At 38.4% G+C, this 20,932-nt stretch overlaps 1 protein-coding gene across 1 annotated transcript in view; it reads right to left on the reverse strand.

Moving 5' to 3' along the window:
- Window positions 1-20,932, reverse strand: part of LOC140229056 (cGMP-dependent protein kinase 1-like) — a 55,202-nt gene continuing 34,270 nt past the window's right edge. Inside the window, exons 6-17 of the mRNA XM_072309316.1 lie at window positions 19,889-19,983; window positions 18,141-18,209; window positions 13,480-13,557; window positions 11,298-11,342; window positions 7,748-7,880; window positions 6,766-6,902; window positions 6,118-6,207; window positions 3,687-3,828; window positions 2,886-3,049; window positions 1,550-1,735; window positions 759-825; window positions 1-295 (exon numbers count right to left, since the gene is read on the reverse strand). Of these exons, the coding sequence (XP_072165417.1) occupies window positions 200-295; window positions 759-825; window positions 1,550-1,735; window positions 2,886-3,049; window positions 3,687-3,828; window positions 6,118-6,207; window positions 6,766-6,902; window positions 7,748-7,880; window positions 11,298-11,342; window positions 13,480-13,557; window positions 18,141-18,209; window positions 19,889-19,983 (1,302 nt within the window). The 3' untranslated portion in view covers window positions 1-199. The remainder of the gene's footprint in view (window positions 296-758; window positions 826-1,549; window positions 1,736-2,885; window positions 3,050-3,686; window positions 3,829-6,117; window positions 6,208-6,765; window positions 6,903-7,747; window positions 7,881-11,297; window positions 11,343-13,479; window positions 13,558-18,140; window positions 18,210-19,888; window positions 19,984-20,932) is intronic.

Consider the following 20,932-nt stretch of genomic DNA (forward strand, 5'->3'; position numbering starts at 1 on the left):
CCGCCCATGACAGTCCGCCGCGCGCTGTCGCACAGTACACTTGCTAACTTGGTGAAGCTTTTGTGAGAGCCAACTGAGGGCGCCCTCCTGCTTCGCAGTTCTCATCAATGGGATTAATAACAGTCATAATCCTCTTTTTTTTGTAGGACACACTGTGCCAATATCCATAATGGCGGATTGGAATGAGACAGTGTCAGGCCTAGAAGTGTTCATCCCAGCCAGAGGTTTCGTCGGGGGGAATGTCGATGTCTTTCGGGTAGCTGTCGAAGTTACTGCAGTCAGCCGGTCCGAGAACCTGGGAATAGAACGGACAGACAAAAAAGGAAAATTTATGAGAAAAAAATACGATAAGATAGGATTTCGTAATCTCGTATGGTATACACAATGTCATCACAATATATGTAGTATTTAGGAGTTAGGTATCTTCAAACGTCATTATGCCTCATGGTATCGATATAACCATGCCTTTCGGACCTGATTCCATGAATATAGAGGTGAAAGGATAATTTGGGACACATTGCAGGGCATTTAAATATCTTTTCTTGGTTTTTCCTAAAAAAACAGACTTCTATGAAAATGGAGAAGGAGTAAATTATCATTGTTTTGGTGTTTTGTGTGTAAGTGCATGTGTGCAGAGGATAACTGACGTCATAATCATGAAATGAAGGCGATCAGTTTGAGATACTCTGTAGCCTCCCTTCAAAACGATATGGGAACAAAAGATAGGTATTCAAACATCACTATATATTCATCCTTACCTTCGGTGGTAGAGGGGTGGGCATTTCTTGCTTCCTCAGTCCCTCCCAGTCGAAACCCTGGAACCACCTGTGGAAAAATGGAAGAGCTCGTAATGTCCATCGCGTGTTTTGTGTGTGTGTGTGTGTGTGTGTGTGTGCGTTGTTTTTTTTAATGAGACGAATATCGACAAAATTCTACTGCTCCGCCAGAGTTTCAAATTCATTACAGAATGTTTGTTTGTTTTCGTTTTGTTTTGTTTTGTCTTGTTTTGTTTTGTTTTGTTTTGTTTTTTATCAAGTGTGTGTACTCGCATTTGTGTCGCCACCTGATATCTACACTAGCTAAAATGCAAAAGCTGTTGCTATGGAAGAACTACCTTGAAATACAAAATATGGATTAACAGATAAGTAACAAGACAGTGAAAAATCAGTGTGCATTTCTAAATTGTCATATAAAAAACAAACAAACATAACTTTTAAGAGTCAAATTTGGAAAGATTCAGCACTCCAGTTAAACATCCATTATGTAACTAGCATTACGGTTTAATGATACGTAGGCTTCTTTCAAACCTGTCCAGCCTTAAAATCACATGATGTTGCAGTACATATTCTATTCATACCATCTATTTTCTGTACATGAATTCAAACTCACAGCCATCATGTCATAATGTAGTCATTAGCCTTTATTGGAAGCTGTCCGGCATTAGAGGTCACTATAGTTCATGGACTGCTCAAATGAGGTTTGATCCTCTTTTATGAGTGAATTTGCAGGAAAATCTTTGAACAGGATGAACATAAATACGACATCGTACTTATGCTTCTTGATGTCACTGAGTCCGTTCTTCTGGTAACCGATCCTCTCCGATGGGTTGTCCCGACAAAGCCGTTTGATCAGGTTGCCGGCGCTCCGCGGAATTCTCTTGGGGAACTCTACGATGTCTATGCCTTTCAGGATGATGTTGTAGGTCTTCATCGGGTCGTTAGCCGTAAACGGAGGACTGTATAGAAGTAGTAGGAGGCGGGGCAGGAGGGAGGAGGGATGGGGGGGGGGTGGAGAAAATGGAGGTGGCGTAGGGGAGAAGGAGTAAAGGAAGGAAATGGAGGAGGGGTGGACAAGGAGAAGGAGTGAAGAGGTTGAGTAAGAGGAGGAGGAGAAGGAGGAGTGGAGGAGGAAGATGTGGAATAGGAAGAAGGGGATAAGTACAAGGAGGAGAAGGAGGAAGAGGAAGAGGAGGAGGAGGAGGTAGCGGAGGAAGAAGATGAGGAGGTGGAGGGAGAGGGGAATAGGAGGAGGAGGAGGAGAAGGAAGAGGAGGAATAGGAGGAAGGGGAGGAGGAGGAGATGAAAATTAGGAAAGGAGAGAAGGGAGGCAAAAAGAAGAAGAGGGAGAAAAATAGTGAATGAGAAATGAGGGACACAGAAAACAAGATTTGATCAAGATGGTGGATAATTATTTCGTTATAATGTTGAATTTCCTTCTGATGAGAGTCTCAAGTTTGTTTTGCTCAGAATGATTACAATATGTGTTTTGCTCAGACTGATGACAATAATTATTTGTTTGAGTGAAGACTCGACATCGATATGGCATGACACCAATTTACTTCGTTTCATTTGATTCGACCAAGAACTTCTCCGGATCTTCATAGGACATCGAATAATAAAACAAACAATTACGTACATAAATATCTTCCTAAATATAGAAACGCCCGACTATTTGTTAAAACGTTCAGACCTTATACCCTTGTACTCGCACAAAACGCATAATATCACTTGAAAGTACTTCGAATTAAAGCGTATTTCCAGTGCTTTTGAGAAACAAAGAACTCAAGGACATTCCATGACCATAAAAGAACATCAAGGCACGTTGTCAAAACTTCTGCATCACTCTTGTCTTCGGAATACAATTATGAGCATCATAATATACTCCTTGCCAATCGCTTCTCGGTATGGGTCTGTCAGTGCGACAGTTTTTCATACTTAGGGCCAACAGTCTGACGAGATACCATACATGCATATCAAATACAATTTACAATTGCTTTATGTAACCAACATAAGTTCAGATTAAACCACGACGACACCCTTTTGCCTCATTTGTTTGTTCGTCATGTCACTTTTTTTTTAACAAACCAAAAAAATCACGTGACTTACTTTCCCGTCAACAGCTCAAAGATGAGAATTCCCAGAGACCAATAATCACAAGAGAGGTCATGACCTTTGTTCAGGATGATTTCCGGTGCCACATACTCCGGCGTACCGCAGAAAGTCCACGTTTTGCGACCGAACCCAATCTTCTTTGCAAAGCCGAAGTCGACCTACGAACGGAAATATCGAATATCACTATTAGCATAGGACTATTAGAAATATACTCGCGCTTACTTGTAAGTACATAATAATGATGACGTAACACTCTCTGTGTTCTCATCATTGTACATTGTTTCTCCATCACACAAGAGTGTATTCCACTGGGGCGATTTTCCTTTTTTCCGTGACATCATAGCCGCCTAATCACATAAAAATGACGTCATCTTTTTGTTCCCCAACGACTCGAAGTTTGACCATTTAAAGATGATTTATTGACAGTCATCACTGTTCATAATAACGTTCATTTTACTCAGACTGCCAATACATGTTGCTGCTTTGAGCTCATTGTTATCACTTAAATCATCGAAAAACCAACGAACAAACAAACAAGCAATCAAACAAACTTCTCCAACTAGTAAGATCCTACAAGAAGAAAAACCTCGGCATTGTAGAATTCTGCACCAGTACAACCTAATTCAATGTGACAAGTCTTATCCTTGCAATTGAATTTCAGCTACAACACAACTGGCTCCATTCTCAAGTTTATACGAATAAATACTTTTTTTTTTGGTCAAATTGTGAACGTTTGCGTGTGAATGTGGGCGCGTGCGTTTGTGCGTTTCTCCGCTCCCATAGTCCCACCCTTACCAGTTTGACATAGCCCTTGCTGTCCAGCAGCAGGTTTTCCGGCTTTAGATCGCGGTAAACAATGCCGCGGCTGTGCAGGTAATGGAACGCCTCTACCACGCAGGCCGTGCAGAACCGCGTTGTTCGGTCGTCGAAATTTCCCCTGGAAGAATCAATCGATGCAGTAACAAAAAGAAAACAGACAATTTTAATAGTAGTACGAGTCATTTCTCAAGCGTTATCGATTTATATAAATGAAAAAAAAAACTAGAAATGTCGCTTTGGCGACTGGTATGCCTCCGCCATAATGCATGATTTTCCCAATAGGTCTAGATAGTACATGTGGACAATGTGTGATTACATTTTCACAAAATTGGCAAAATATTGAAATGACAAGTTTGTCACAAATGTGTTGAATGTTCACCTTCCTTGACCTAGGTTTAATTGGATGAATAGGAGAGCATGTATCTAGGGATTTAAGGACTTTTAACTCGACTTTGACCCATTCATACATTTAGGCATTCAGTAATTTTCAAGGTACAGGTGTGGAGAAAAAGTGCAATTTCTGAATTGAATAGTAAATTGTTACCATTTTCATCTGGCCCTTGACCCTAAAATTGATAAGATAATCACTTTCAGGTAGAACATGCATAATATGTACTAAGTTTCAAGATAACTTGAGCCACTTCCGAGATATGGAGGAAAAAGTTAGTTCAGCACTTTCACTTGATCTTTGACCTTTTGACCTTTGAGGCAAAAAAAGAAGAAAAAAAAAAACTTTCCAGAGAATTTCTATTAGGTTACACATGTATGCATACACCAAGTGTAAAAAAAAAATAACCCTGCTGGCATTGCATGATAGGAGGGAAATAGTAAAATTTTGAAGTGTTGCACTTGACCTTTGACCCCTGACCTTTGACCCCATGAACCTCATGAACCCCATGAAATATACTATGTTCCATGAAGATACCTTGAACAATTTTCCAAGGTATGGAGAAAAAAAAAAAAGAAGTTTTAATATTTTACTTGACCTTTTGACCTTTGACCTTTGACCTCATGACCCAAACTTTCACCAGAGAATCTTGATTGGGTAATACATGTATACACTAAGTTTCAAGAAAATATCTTCACGTATTCAATAGATATGGTGGAAATAGTGAAATTTTATGTATTTGACCCTGACCTTTTGACCTTTGACCTTTGACCTCATGACCCAAACTTTCACCAGAGAATCTTAATTGGGTAATACATGTATACACTAAGTTTCAAGAAAATATCTTCAGGCATTCAATAGATATGGTGGAAATAGTGAAATTTTATGTATTTGACCTTGACCTTTTGACCTTTGACCTTGAGCATGTGCACCCAAAAGTTGATAGGCACAACTTCACCCCCTAATACACATACATGCCAAGTTTCATTAGGATACCTCAACAGGTTTCGATAGTTACCTTGTCCACAAAATTCATTACGGACGGACGGAAGGACGGACGGACGGACGGACGGACGGACGGAAGGACGGACGGACGGACGGACGGACGGACGGACAACCCGAAAACATAATGCCTCCGGCACCACTTCGTGGCGGAGGCATAAAAAAGGTAAGGGGAGAACTATTTTGATCGCTGCTTGCAAAACCTTCACGGTAAACTGATGAAGTTTTTACCATGTCGTTAATTCATGTACTACCCATCAAAGAACGCCTTTACTATGAATGTAATGTTAATGTAGTCTGTGATGACAGTGTAAGTTCGTCCGTTGTTGAATAACAAATTCCGCGAAAAGAGGATTTTGCTCTTGGCAATGTACACACTTCAGTTGCATCGCTGGCAAGAGCGAAATGGTAGCTATTTAGAGTCACAATTTGACACACGAGCTACACATTATGTTTTAGAGAACATCAACCTGACGTATTTCGCATTCGAACGTAAATCCCATTATTTCGTCGGGGGGATAAAAATCTATTATTAATGACAAATCTTTTGTAATGTATGTGTACATGACGCAGCACCAAATCTTTTCATCCGTCTAATTCAAGTAACATTATATTGAATGTTGATTTCAAAACGAAAACATTGTTTCAGGTCTGTTTTCCAAGAACGAAGAGAAAGGCACGCTAAATATAGACAGACAAAAAGAAATATGAACTTTAAAATGTTTGAATTGCAACTGACAGGGGTGGATCAAGGAATTTCGTAAAAGGGGGGGGGGGGGAGCGCAAAGCAGTTTATATTTCTGGTGCCACTTCCGGGTTTCATCAGCTGAAAAGCAAAAAAAAAAAAATAGATAAATAAAATAAAATAAAATAAAGAGGGGGGGGGGGGCGCCCTGTGCACCCTCTCCTGGACCCGCGACTGAGAGATGTTTAAAGAACAGGTGTTCATAGAAGAGCGAGAGAGGGGGTTCTCAAGATGCTCTTGACTTCCAGGGAAACGAGAAAGGAGGCACTCACTTGTCCCTGAGAATGGTCCACAGTTCACCTCCAAGGCAAACTTCCATCAGCATGTAGATATACTTCTTGTCACGGAATGTCTTGAACAACCTGGTTCGGGAAAAACAAGAGGGATACACACAAACGCGTCATGCCATGGCCAAATTGAGGCTTACCTCCTGTCACAGTCTATTCAGCGGCTAAACATCTGAGTACTATTATACATTATTGATCATTGTACTTCACACTTTATAGTAATATTTTTTCTTTTAAAGAACATTTTATCGTTCATCAATGGAAACAAATTGTCAAAAAACATATACAGTATATCTTTACATCAATTTCATAATCCTTACACTCTGATAAATTATTTCACCACACATACAATATCACAATCAATATACCGCGTTATTTTTAATACTTTTTATTACTAACAAACAATCCCTTTTCAGTACTGTACTAATTATTCATCACTATACAAATTATTATACTCACATTTATTCTACTTAATTTTAAATGTCAGTATTCATTGATTGAATGAAATAGAATAAAAAATAAGCAAAATAATGTACCCTTCGCTCGACCAAATAACCGACTGGTGTGAGTCGGTTGGTCGAGCTAGAAGCAAGCCACACCCTCAAGAAGGGGATATACCCTTCAGCGACTTACTTGACGATGAAGGGCGAACTGGATTCGATCATGATCTTCTTCTCTGAGAAGATATGCTCTTGCTGCCTCGTCTCCACAATGTGGTGCTTCTTCAGGCATTTCAGCGCGAACGTGCGCTTATCACCGGCTAGTTGCACCTGTTAGAAAATAAAGAAGCAGGAAATCGATATCTCATTTTCATATATCTCGCAGGCTATTAGTCGAAGGTGCGGTTATTTACATTTTCACGCAAATGATGTGTTATGTAAACAAACTGAGTATGTTTCACGGTCTTTGTGAGAGGGTAATAAATTGTTTGCAAAGACCATCGTCATAAAGCATTGATTTACGGGAAATCACGCTCATGCGAAGAGAAGGAATGAAGGAATTAATGGGTTATGGACCGCAGTTCTCATAAATTTGAATTCAGCTTTCGCATGGTCTTTTTCGATAACAAATTAATTATACGCCTTGCTGGAGCTCATCAATGGTCATGCACACAATCTTTCATTCAAAGCGCTAAAAGAAGTTCTAATTTGAGCCCTAAAAAGACTCAAAACGATCAAATTTTGCCAGAGGAAAGAGTAGGTGTGTTTGTCATCGAATGATAAATTATACGATTGTTTTCATGTTCATATTTCCCTCACTTCAAATCCACATTTTTTTTCACTACTCAAGCAAAAAATAGATAGATAGACAGATAGATAGATAGATAGAAAGATAGATGAATAAATAAATAAGTAAATAAAACAAAATAAAATCATTCATATTTAATCTGTTCACCCTGCTTCAGTAGAGCTGTGGTCGACCGAATGACTGAAATATTCAAAAGCGTTTGTTAATACAGCATTAAAAATACAGTATTGAAAAATTGTACACTTTCGTTAGATCAGTTACTAACAGTTCTTCAGTTATAGAAGATCAAGATGGAGATTTGTGTATTAATTTGTGAAAAAAAAAAACCAAAGCGAAAAAAACAAGACGGAGTGAATTTTGACCCTACCAGCTCAACTCTGCCGAAGCCGCCGATACCCAAGGTGGCCACGATATCCAGGTCTTCGAGGTGTATCCCTGCCAAAGTCTCCTGAATCGGCTTCACTCTCGCGATCTCCGTGTTGTCCATCTCCGAGCTCGATCTGGGCGTCCAAGACGGATTCAATAAACAGAAAGTCAGCAACTGTACTGGCCATGGTTTTCTTTAAAGTGATTATTTACTTCAGTGTCTGATATCTAATACTGAACATTCTAAAAAAACTGAATATATCAGGCTCTCTCCAAGTAGCTGTCGTTATTTATTTATTTATTTATTTATTTATTTATTTATTTATTTATTTACTTATTTGTCTATTTACTTATTCATCCATTTATTTATTCAATTATGTATTTATTTATTCATCCATTCATTTATTCAATTATCTATTTATTCATCTAGTTATTTATCAAAATTTACGTGCAGTTAGATTGAATCGCATTCAATCATCGATACATTGTGCGTGTTCGATCGAGTAATATTCACCGTCGTACTCTCATCCGTAAACTAAGTGTGTACATTTCACTCCTGAAAAGGATGACTTCCTTATTTTCTTAACTCTAACTTCTCGCCACTGACACTTTTTTCTTCAGTCTACGAAATTAAGCCCAGTGACAATTCTTTCTACACTCTACGAAATTAAGCAAGATATTAATCGCTAAGCTGTTTCTAACAATTTTGTTGCGACGAGACGGGCCTAGAACTCTTGCAGTATTCGACAGGGAAGCAGCATTTGCTGATATTGGCAAGTGCAACGAAAATGAACTTATCAGTCCATATTTGTAATTATTAATACAATAATTTTAACAAATGATTTCAATTATTAATTTAATAATTTTCTTCAAGATATTACTTGCATTTAGCCCTCAGCAAATATATTTTGGTTTCTCTAGTATTTACGCCGGTTCAGAAGAGGAAATTTTATAGGATAGTCTTGCAAAAATTAATTGTATTTTCAAAAATTTTCCATTTTTGTTTCTCAATCTGACGTCAAATACGACGATCATTATACTGCATAATCTACTAGCTTTATTCTATCCTACATATTGTTTTCATCTCTGTTTTTGAGTCACCTACTGAGGATATAGCATATTATGATCACAGTGTTTCAATGTGGCTGAGAAAAATAAAAATCGCTTCTGTGTAATGCACTTCTAATGCTAATCAAATCCATGCATCCATCCTTCTATCAGGTAAGATGGAAATGATAAAACTGCGCATGCACAAAAGGATTACACTAGACTAAAGGTTTTCTACCGTAAATGCCTCGGGGCTGTAATCGACATCTCCGGAGAATTGCTGGGAATTTAAAAAAAAAATTGAAGAACAGACTAGGCTATATACTATTCTGGAAATGCACACTTGTTTCTGACACCTATCCGTGCATATGGCAACAAGCAGATATCATACTTTTTTTTTTGTTTTTAATAGATTCAAATCTCAAAGCTTAATTTTCTACAAAAATGTCATGATTAGCGTAAGTGTAGTTAAGTTGGAATAATCATCAGTATCACCAATATCACTATATCAGCGGATCACTAAAATCAAGTTATTGGGGGGGGGGGGACCCTATACGTTTCTACTTGAAGGTGTATGCTTTCATACTACAGTTTTTCTTGTCTTGTGGTTGAGTTTAAAAATAACCCTATTCGAAGAATACGCTTTCATTGTTCTAAAATAAGACCTACGAACAGAAAGTCCTTCAATAAACTGGATTGAATAGGCGCCATGCACATTACATCTTAATTTGATTGACGACAAAAAAAGAGAGATATTATGGGCATGCCTCACTTTTTGACGATTACAAGAATACACATCAAAGAGATATCATAAAATGTCTAAAAAAATATATCAAACAAAACGACAGTCAGCTCACACGCTAGTAATACCGCAACCTTCCAGGGAAAAAAAAGAAATAGCAAGAAAGAGACACTGACAGATATTCGGCAGTCAAGTTTTCGCACACGAGTAAAAGGTGAGGGTTAAATTCACACCAAGCAAAGGTATACGAGCTTGGAAATGTTATATAATAAAAGACTCAGAACGCAGTGGAGTTATAACTACAATTAAAGATGATGAACACAGTAAATATGCAACCAAAATGAAGAACATATCAGAATATAGGGACAGTCACACGTGAGATATTAGCGTTGTTGTTGTTGTTTTTCCTCTTAGGATGATTAGGTAGGGCTATTAATAGGTGTTTAATGTGAAATGGTTCTATAGCGTGGTGTTATATGCGTGTTTAGCAATCCATCACCACAGCTCGAGGGTAAGGAGAAATAGGTGTTGGCCAACATGTACATATAGGTCTCGTCGGCCAACAAGCCACTTACGATATTTCGTACCTGTTTGAATCCTTGTTAAGTAACCTGCCGGGACAGGCGAGAGGTGTAACTGGGTAATCTTACACGGCATTTTTCTTCTGGTTACTGATAATAATGATGGTAGAACACCCACTTATCATGAATTTCTTTAACATTAATAATTATTATTTCATTCTTCATTTATTGCTGTTCCTGGTTGTTGTTGTTTCTGAGTTTTCAGTTTACTGTTTGTTTGATTGTTTGTCCGTATGTTTAACTGATTTTGTTGTTGTTGAGAGGATGAGGATTTGGGTTGTTCAATCAACATCACTGCCCTAACCAGAGTAGACTTTTGTGGTATCCTCTATATACTAGTATTTCACTTGAAACTCTTTCTTTTTTTTCTGGAGATGATAGGTCCAGAAACATGTACAGTTGAGAAAATGAAAATATGCACTATCACCTTCACTCAAACAACATCACATCTGTACAGTCAATGGAACATGTTTCGATTTATATGATAACTAGAAATGGACTATTCTAACTGTTGACGTGACCATGGTGACTCTATATGACTGTTCAAAACATGCCTGAGTGAAACAAAAATATCATGAATAAAGAAAGAGTGGTCATTATATTATTATTTCAATACATGATAGTCATCAATATCAATACGAAACTTTCAGCGGAGTATGAAATTATAAATGGAGAGGGATACTTTACAATGGAGACATAAATGAATCGTCTTAAATGAGATGTAGGCAGGAGGTGTTTATGTATTAACTAGACTGGATGAGTACATGGATAATATTTAAAGGGATGGATTCGGGCATATATGATTCTGCGAGATAAAGACGCCTGTACTTGCCAGAGTAGGGGAAAAGGCGTATAGAAATATGAAAATCACTAAAGACGTGTTTATGGACATATACGATAATGATGGATTTTATGAGCTAAGTGTTGTCCTGTACTTGCGAGAGTGGGGGAAAAGCGTATAAAAATAGGAAAATATTTAAATCACTTGATATGTTTATGGACATGATACACTAATGATGGGTTTTATGAGCTAAGTGTTGTCGCGTAGTCTTGAGAAGAAAAAAAAAATGCGAAATGCAGATGCAACGGTACTATCGTTATATATACCATCTTGGCGGATACGATGAAAATGATATAGAAAAGATCAAGTAGCGGAAGAAAGAAAAATTATCGAGACTCACTTTTTGAGCTTGCTGATGGGAATTGTCAGCTCCTCGCGACTAGGTCTTTGTTTGAAAATATTCACATATCGACATGATTATGGTCATATGAATCGACATTATGAGATTCTTTCAAAGAGGAACTCCATTCTATGCTTAAAACAAGTTTGCCTTCACAAAACAACAGCAAAAAAAAATAAATAAAACAAAACATCCCTCTCATTCAAACAAAGCGCAAAGTCCTGAATTGATTGTGAATTTGGGACACAGCGTAGGGATGAGACAGCTCTGTCTGCCAACGCAAATGGAATATAGATCTTGCTAGGTAAATACGTTTTCAATTCCTTTGGAAAATTAGGGGAGGACATTGGAGAGAAAAGGGAGAGGGGTCCAGTATGTTAATCGGGTTCGAGTGTGACATATCTACGTAAGTATTATATACATAAACATATACATGTTTATGTTTATATCTCTAAATAGTTGACTACTTGTAAGAAATAGGAAACATTCCCAAAAACAACAAACAAGAGTGAGGCAAACAGACAAGCTTGACACAGCTTGTTAGAAAAGGGAAGAATCGAGTGCACTTTAGTGACTGATCGAACAATTAGGCTAGACAAAAATTGACGACTAACGCAGAAATATACCCTTTGATTTTGGTAATCCATGTCAAAAGTCCGGCTAAGGGGTCAAAGGTTTTCATAAGCCTAAAACAAATTCAGTGCCAAGAAACACCGTTAGGACAGATCGCAGACACCGGCTGCGATGACACATTGTGTACTGCAGAACATGATTTAAAAAGGCATCAACCATAAACAGAACTCATTGCCCAATGCTATCCGTATTAAGTAGTAATTAAGAAATCTTCGTTGAGTCCATGTACATATTGGGAATGTTTTAATTAACATCTGATATCATCATGATCGTTGATTTTTTTTTTAATGATTTAATTCAATACTATGCATCTATACATTTTCTTTTTGTTTTCGTTGTCCATATATCTCCGGTGAGAAAAAAAAATCATAATCCATAACGCTTATACTATAAGAATTTAAAGGGATAAAGATACCATGAATTTCATTGACATGTCATGGGAAGGAAATGAGTTTTAATTTTGAGTTTTGAAGAATAATGGATTACTGGAACTTGTGAAGGGTTGGCAACATTTCTGGCAGTATTTTGCGAGTAAAGACGCTTTGTCATTCAGATTTCTTTTTTTTTTTATTATATCATCTTGTATTACCATCATTTCGCCACTTAAGATAGCACAACACATCTTAACCACCTACGTCATTTCAAAGTCCATGTACATTTTGGGAATGTTTTAATTAACATCTGATATCATCATGATCGTTGATTTTTTTTTAATGATTTAATTCAATACTATGCATCTATACATTTTCTTTTTGTTTTCGTTGTCCATATATCTCCGGGTAATATCAACTAGTAACCATTGGTAACCAACGGCTTTATATACAGATATACATATCGATGACCCGATCTCGCATATTATATAATTATTCCGTGGCGCCGACCTAATGAACATGCATACGTCACTCCACCAAGTTGGGCAGTATACTGCACAACGTTTGATTATGGAAGCATGGTACTGTATTCGATGAATGGGTGATAACAAAGCATATACTGCCTGATGAGGGTTACAAATTAGACCCACGTATACAAATACCAGAACAATTTATACAATCTACTTTTAGACCGCCTTTTCCAGCACCAAAAATGAAAATGTGTGTGTGTGTATATATATATATATATATATATATATATATATCACTTTATGGTAATTAGTCATAATCTTACAATTGAAAATTAACGAGAACTTAATTACCAAAGAAAAAATGCCCACAACCCTGTAATGAAATGTGAATGTATACTTGAAAGACTAAACTTTTGTGCAAACGTTGTTGAAGAGAAAGCTTGTTCTAACAGGGCATGCGCAATACGTTTTTCAACATACTCTATAATTCATCACCGATGAGAAATTAAAGGTATTCATCAGACACGGGGATACACGTGTCATCACACTGTGACTATTGTCAGGAACCAATAAAACGTTGCATTTCTATTCGTCTAGTACATTACATCGAATTGTTGTCAATATCAAATCGTTATTGTGTTGCTATAGAGACAAACAGTGGCTGATTGATCACGTGAACGAGAGGCCGTTTCTATTGGACACACTTACCGAGTGGCACCACGCTCCTTGTCGCCATAGTTCTTATTCTGCAAGGCGGAAATGTTCCCAATAAGCTCGTTGAAGGCGCTGTTGCAAAAAAGAAGGAGAGAGAGAGAGAGAGAGAGAGAGGGGGGGGGGGGGGAGTCAGAGGAAAATCACCATGTGATAATGACGCATCAATGGCAGATTTTAACTCGGGGGGGGGGGGGGGGCTCGTGAAACTGCTGGAGGAGTACAAATTATACTTGTTATGTAATTCTAGATGAAAGGATTCGAAACTAAAATTTAGTGATCATGGCAAATTACCAAATCATTGCACTTGAAATTAAATGACTTCTTTTTTTTTTGTTGTTGCATATTTAGTGGTTTGTTGCATGTTCACCATTTATGCTCTAAAGAAGATACTAGCTGAAAATTTTACCATCGAAATGTAGTTTTATTTCGCGGAAAATTCCTCTCTGATGCGTCGAGTAATTTCTCATTTGAGAGACTTGCTGCAATTCGAATAACAGGTCATTTACCCGCCACGACTCCCTTCAATCAAATTAACCCGTTGAGGACGGACTGATTTTGCTACAACACGCATTTCCCATAGACACCTGCCCGAGTATACTCGGGACTCGTCCTCAACGGGTTAAACAGTCTTCTCAGCCTCGATATCAAATCAATGAAACCGGCATTCAATTCCCGCTAAAATCGAACCCGACAGCACTTTAGAGAACCTCCGTCTGTTTGAAAGGAGAAAGAACAGAAAAAAAAAGGAGTAAGGCTGCAATTTCTCCTCCCTCGTCTTTGAGGAATAAAAATTGCCAAGCGAAGAAAGCTAGTGCGCGGTTTTTCTCCAGAAGTTGGGATGCGCCGTGGGCGGGAATGAAAGAAGTAGATTCACAACGTGAACGATGCGGATGGCTGCCTGCCAAGATTCTCCGGATGCGTGGTTTGAACGTGAATTACTCTACTCTGTCTTTGTACCGACTGAAACATTCATGATCAGTCTATACCTGGTCGCTTATTCCGCTGCGTTATGGATACACAGAACTAATCTACGGAAAGCATGAACAGCGTGCTGCACGTGCCATGCCTGATGAGAAAGCATATTGGTTCGTTCACTCTCTGCACCATACACTGTTATTTTATCTATGAAGATATAAAAATTACCGGGCACAAATCAGGATAGTAGCTGAGCGAGGGTGGTGGAATTTCAGTCAGCTCGATTATGACTAAATGGACATGGATGTGACCGTACAGAAAGCTATGTTTTTGTGTCATATCAGATGAATACAGCGCTAACTGAGATTATTATCGCTTTTAGCTTACATGTTGGTGGTTGGTGTAGAAGGCTAATCACCTTCGCATTAATGCGATAGTATACACATTATGCACATTATACAGGTCATTAGTAAGAAGCATAAATCTGACAGTAACTTTGGAACGGTCGAAAACACGCGAGGCGAAGCGGAGAGTATTTTGGACTGTTCAAAAATTACAGAGGGTGGATATTCTTTACTAACATCCGACCACATGATGTGCGTTATTTGTTTTATAAAATGGTGGCACGATCTACATTCAGCGGAAGGCTTTTTCGCAAGATTCGGTTCCAAGCTCACTGAACCACACATTCACCAATGCAATGTATTTGAAGAGTTTGTTTGCAAAAACCGGTAAGTCCATTTTTGAAGATTTTGAAGTACGGTGTCTGTCACAAAGTACAAAATGATACCTATTAAATGATATATTGGTCACTACATATAAAGGTATATTTCTGAAGTTATGGTCAGAAGAAGCAAAAATTTTCTTATTATTCTCTCTATTCTTCTTGACCTTTAATCGCAAATATCTCAATTTGACAAATATGGACTTATCGGTTTTTGCAAACAAACACTTCATTTGTAATTAATAGGCGATGCAGCTGAGCGCAGACGAAATGTCATGACGGTCATTGGTATACCAACGTCCGGTGAAAAACAAAGTTGGGAAGACTTTAGGCAAATAGAAAACTGGTCAAGTGATAGCTCTCAGTAAATCATTTGGTAAGGTTCTATCTTTATCTCCATTTTATAAAGAAAGATAACCTCGTTCTTCTGTGCTGAGCAAGATATTATTCATTCAGTAACACGATTCGAGTTTTTCAAGAGAAACGAACTGATGCAGGTAGCAAGACACACCGACCGTCATGATAAACCACTATAAGATCACTTTTGGCGCCCGTCGCAGACGCTTCGATTTCTTCACAAGAAAACTTTATGACCGTGATAAATAACTCATAACTCGGATAGCGCAATAATTCTGCGAATAATGGAAATTTGACGGTAAACAGTTTTTTTTTTTCTTTTAAGCTGAAGGTCATGAAAAGTCCATTTTGATGGCAGGAAAACAACCCCTCCAATATTCGAGAGGGTAAGAAGAAAAGTCGTTATGAAGAAAATAAGAGAACGGCAGGGGGTAGGAGAAAGAGACAAGAAGAGCGGGGGAAAAGAAAAGAAAAAAAAAAGGAAGCGAGAGAAAAACTGAAAAAGCTCTACGGACTTAATTTGACTTGCTAATTCACATTTCCAGAAGCCGGGGATTGATGACCTTATTCCGTAAAACCTTGTCGTAATCTCGCGGGGAAGTACGCAGACCGGTGCTCATCGCTTGATATGGCGAGGACGTGCAATCTTTTGCGATGAGAGCATAGCTGTGGAGGCTATACGGGACAAAATCCTATACTGAAATTCAATAGCCCTCCCATTTTTGTCTCGATCACGCATGGCTTTTTGTTGTTAACACGTTCATGCATTGCTGTTGTCGTTTTTTCCCTCTCTGCCATTGTTCATGCTTTTTTCTGCGGCTATTGTTGGAAGAAGCAGACAACGGCGACGAAGCGCGAAGTTATCATTGTTTTTTTACGCGCTCGTAGTGAGGGTTGCAGTATTTTGTGGCGTATGGTCCTTGATGGATCTCGACGGTTGGATCTCGCGCGATCAGTATACAATCCCCAGGATATCAGGGCATTACCGGCATAAAACTCGGGGGAGGATCATGTTGTGTATTTGGGCACGTGTCGGCAGACATCGACGTTGATTTGTAGGGGTACATCCGGGAACGTTGGAGCGAGGGTAGCATTTATCTTGTTTAGTCACGATCTGGAGGAAAAAGTACTGCCCAGGGTGGCGTTGTAACTCTGGACTTTCCGACCTTTTTTTTTTTTTTTTTTTTCAAGGGTTTTGTTTGTTTGTTTGTATACTTCTGCACTTATCGTAGTGGAGAAATGCGATTTCCGATTACCAGTGTTTTATACCGTCAAATCGAGTTTTGTAAACATTGTTCGAATCACCAGGGCTTATCATAATCATAACTGTTTTTCACACTGTTTTTCACTATATCGTTCAGGGTTCAATGGTCTATATAGGCCTACTTTTGTACTTTTGATACAAGTGTATATAATAAACACTTAGTTGTTCACGAAATGCTTGTCACGTTACATCAAAGAAGCCTCTAATGTCAAGGCTTTGACGTCACTTTAAATGGAATCATGTGAGCTGATGACGTCGTCATCTTGTAAGTCCTCCACTGCCCCATAAACAAACTCTTCTCCAATTCCCCCCCCCCTTTCGAAATAATGATATAGAAAACATTTTTTTTTTCGCATAAAAACTTTAAAAAAATGTAAGAATCATAACTTCGCACTTCCGACCGTCTATGAGTGTTTGATTTCAACTTAATCTACCAAAGTAAACTTCACTATCGAAACTAACGTAAACTGGGCCATGCTGGATAAAAAGTTACAATCAAACATAAGTTAGAAAATCAAACATAAATCTGCTACACTGCAAAAAGTCCGGTGTTAAATATGAAACACCAAGCTGGTGATAAATTTCCGGTGCTCATTCATGGTGTTAGATTAACACCTCCGGGTGTCATTTCAAAATTTAAAATTGTTTTTTTGAATAGTTTCTTAGTTACTGCACTTCTTGTTAATTTTGAACTTCAACAAGACGATAAAGAATTTTCAGATAAAGTACTTGATTTTTGAAAAAATCTGTAATTACATTTACACCACAGGAACACCAGTTGGTGTGGTCCCCTATTGAAGCTGGACGGGTGTTATACCATTGAAATTAACACCACCAATATCAAATCAACACCATGCGGTGTCATTATTGAATTAACTCTAGCGCAGTGTCAAAAATATCACCAGCCACAGCAGTGTCAAATTAACACCACGAAGTGCCAGGCGAACACTTTTTAACACCGTCAAGATACATTTTCTACACCTGTGGGTGTGGTCCTCTATTGAAGTTTGATCAGTGTTAGATTTAACACCCATGGTGTTAAATCTAACACCAATGTTTTTACAGTGTATCAGTCAATGAGAATAGAGTATTTAGAGACTTCCGTTTGATTTTATTACTTATGTTTGATCTCAACTTTTCTGCAAGAGGGCCCTGGAAAAACATCTGACACACACTGAGGGTATAAAGTGAAAAACTTACGCATTTGAAATTTTGTTTGTCTACTCGTCTTACTTCTACTGCGACTGTTGTACTTTAAGGACTATTAGCCTTCTTATTTTTCGTTCTGGTAACCAGTTTTTGGATGGCATTGAGTATAGGAAAAAAAAAAGAGGCACATCCACGGTGAGATAAATTTGCATTTGAGCGTATTAAAACGAAGGTCACTCTACTTACGTTCTGTCCACCACCAAGCACTCGCAGCCTCCCTTGTCAGCCAGCACATTCGCCGTCCGTACATCCTCGCTGATGGGGGGAAACAGGAAAAAAAAAATCATACAAAATCAAACTATACAAACGACAGCGTGATAACCGCATCTAATAACAGAACAAAATTTGTGTGAGCATACGCATGAATTATAAGTCTTTTATATGAATTTAAAAACATATAAAAGCTAGTCTCTATCCTTCTCTCTCTCTCTCAAAAAAAAAAAAAAACCCAAACAAACCACAAAAACTAACACCCGTTCTTCTAATGAATTCAAGGTTGCTGTTGTCGAGAGTTGTTTGTTTATTTGTATGTTTTTGTGCAGATTGAAAGCCCAACTGCAGAATGGTATCTCGGGGACAATCTATATTCATTTTCATTTAGGTGTCGTTCAATCACAATAATTTCCTACGACCTGCAGCGAGATGACATGTTCTTCAATCGGTATTAATGGCAAATGTTCACTCCTCTGTATTGCACAAAATACGAGTTTTATACTGTTCTTTTATACTGTCCTGACCGCATTTGGCGAAGTGACTCCAGAAATTTGGCGATGTGTTTGTGTTAACTCGAGGCTTTCTGTAGCTAATGCAAGTAGTCTTGTTTCATGCACGTTTCGGCAAGTGTGACCACCTGCCACTACTAAGGCTACACCCCGGTAACCATCGGACGTGCTTCCAGTGTACTCGGTACACGACTTTTTGCAAGCACATCGTCACGCTTTTGCTTTTGTTTGTTTGTTTGTTTTGTTTTTTCGACGGCAGGCACGTGGACTCGCATGCCGAGCCGAAGAGTACGTGAAGCAAAACACGACACGCAACATGCCAGGCCTGCCGTTGCGTTCCGATCTCTGCACGTAACGGACCTCCTTTTCCTTACCAGTGCAGGGGATGCAGATAAAAAAAAATGAGCTCCATTCCTCACTCACAAACTCTATAAGTCATTAATTTGTTTCAAGCCTTTTTCATGCGTTGCTTGTCACAGAATTATTAATGCAGTCCAAAATAATTTTGCGAAGCTCATTAATAATACAAGTTTGTTATGGTCAGGGGATCGTTTTATCGGGCTTATTATTGAATGATCAAGACTGATTCTAACCATAACTAACGTCTTTCTTACAAAGAGAGGAATAGTGCAAAAAATAATGATACAGTGGGAAAGGTCTAAACTTATCAAGTGGACAATATTTTGTCAAAATCCATACTTTCGCTTACAAATTCTGGGCATGAAGTCTAAGGCAGGTAACGCTTGATATGTCAATAGACCCTATACAACATAGGTACACGACTGGACGATGCAAAACATTTTGACACAACCTTTAGCGACTTCATTGAATAAGTCTTAAGGAGTCTTACACAATCCATTTCATAACGCTGCAATTTCCTTGACGTGTCCGTCGTTTTGCAAATTTTCCTTTCATTTGAATGTATCGTTACCTCGGGCAAACTATCTAAAAACTTTCGACATCGCTCTTCTTCTACCACTGCTAATATCCTGATTACTCTTGCAAATTTCTCCCGGACGGCGACAACCGAAGTATTTGAAGGTTGAATCTCTAAAAACAGAAATAATGAGTGATGGAAGCGTCACAAACAACCAGGGCAATTTTAGGAAAATTTTCTGACGGGGGGAAAAAGAGCGGGGGCGAAGCGAGTTGCAGATTTTGTACCGTCTGCCAAGGGGCCGGTAATTACTTAATGGTCCCTAATGGTCTCACCTGAGCAGGGCTTTCTCGCCGAAGAAGTCGCCCTTGTCCAGCATCCGCACCTCCTGCGGTTCTTTGTGGCCCTGAACGGATTGGGTTACCCGGACCTAGCCGTAGAGAAGGGAGATGAATATTTTAGTGCGTTAGTGTTTCGTTCGTCATCATTTGTAATTATCCTCATTTCTAAAGCTTATTCTGCAGTGGAGAATCTATTAATCTAGTGGTGCCTTTGCCTTTCAGAGTTGATATGTGATTGTTTGCTCCTGCTACCCTATAGATCATAGAGTTATAAGATCATCTCTTCAGTTTTGTATCTCTATGCCCATGATGTCTGCATAATTATATCGCCCACGCTCGTGGCTCAACGTGTCGCACTCTATGCAAAAAGGAAATAAAGGCAAAATTAGTTTGGGTAAAAAAAAAAAAAAAATGGCGCATGTATAATGAAATGAAATGGTCCAGTAAGTCTCTCGGATTCTAATGGCTTGTTATAACTTAGATTTACATACATGTATCTTCATAATAAGCCCTTTGATCTGTCGAATAAAGTTCAGAATAACACGGCCGTAATAATAAGTGTAACAATAAATGCAATGAGAGAAATGTCCCCCACATTTCAACTCTTCGTAGGGAAAAGTGTCCCTCCTCAGTAGGTTCTTTTCAGAATTTAATATCATTTGCATTTGGTCATCGCTAGTTATCTAGTGTGAGTGTGTGTGTGTGTGTGTGTGTGTGTGTGTGTGTGTGTATGCTTTGTAGTTTGATCAAACGATTCCTTTCATTTCTGTCCAAACGTCTCCGTCAGTCTTCTTCAACTAGAATTTCCTCTGATAATATCACTTACATAATCATGTATTTTCTGACAATATGCCTTTGAGAAATATATTGAATAATGTCCATTGTATTCCCATGTTGAACAAAAGAAGCTGAAGAGACGCTTAGAATTCGATACAATTTTATAGTTAGTTTTTTTTAAAAACATTTTGCACATTGTCTTCAAATCAAACAAACGAAGGACCCTAGAGAAAATGACGTCGATACACCCACACGACATAT

Source organism: Diadema setosum, chromosome 5 (genome assembly GCF_964275005.1).
Source record: "Diadema setosum chromosome 5, eeDiaSeto1, whole genome shotgun sequence".
In the NCBI taxonomy this organism is placed as follows: Eukaryota; Metazoa; Echinodermata; class Echinoidea; order Diadematoida; family Diadematidae; genus Diadema; species Diadema setosum.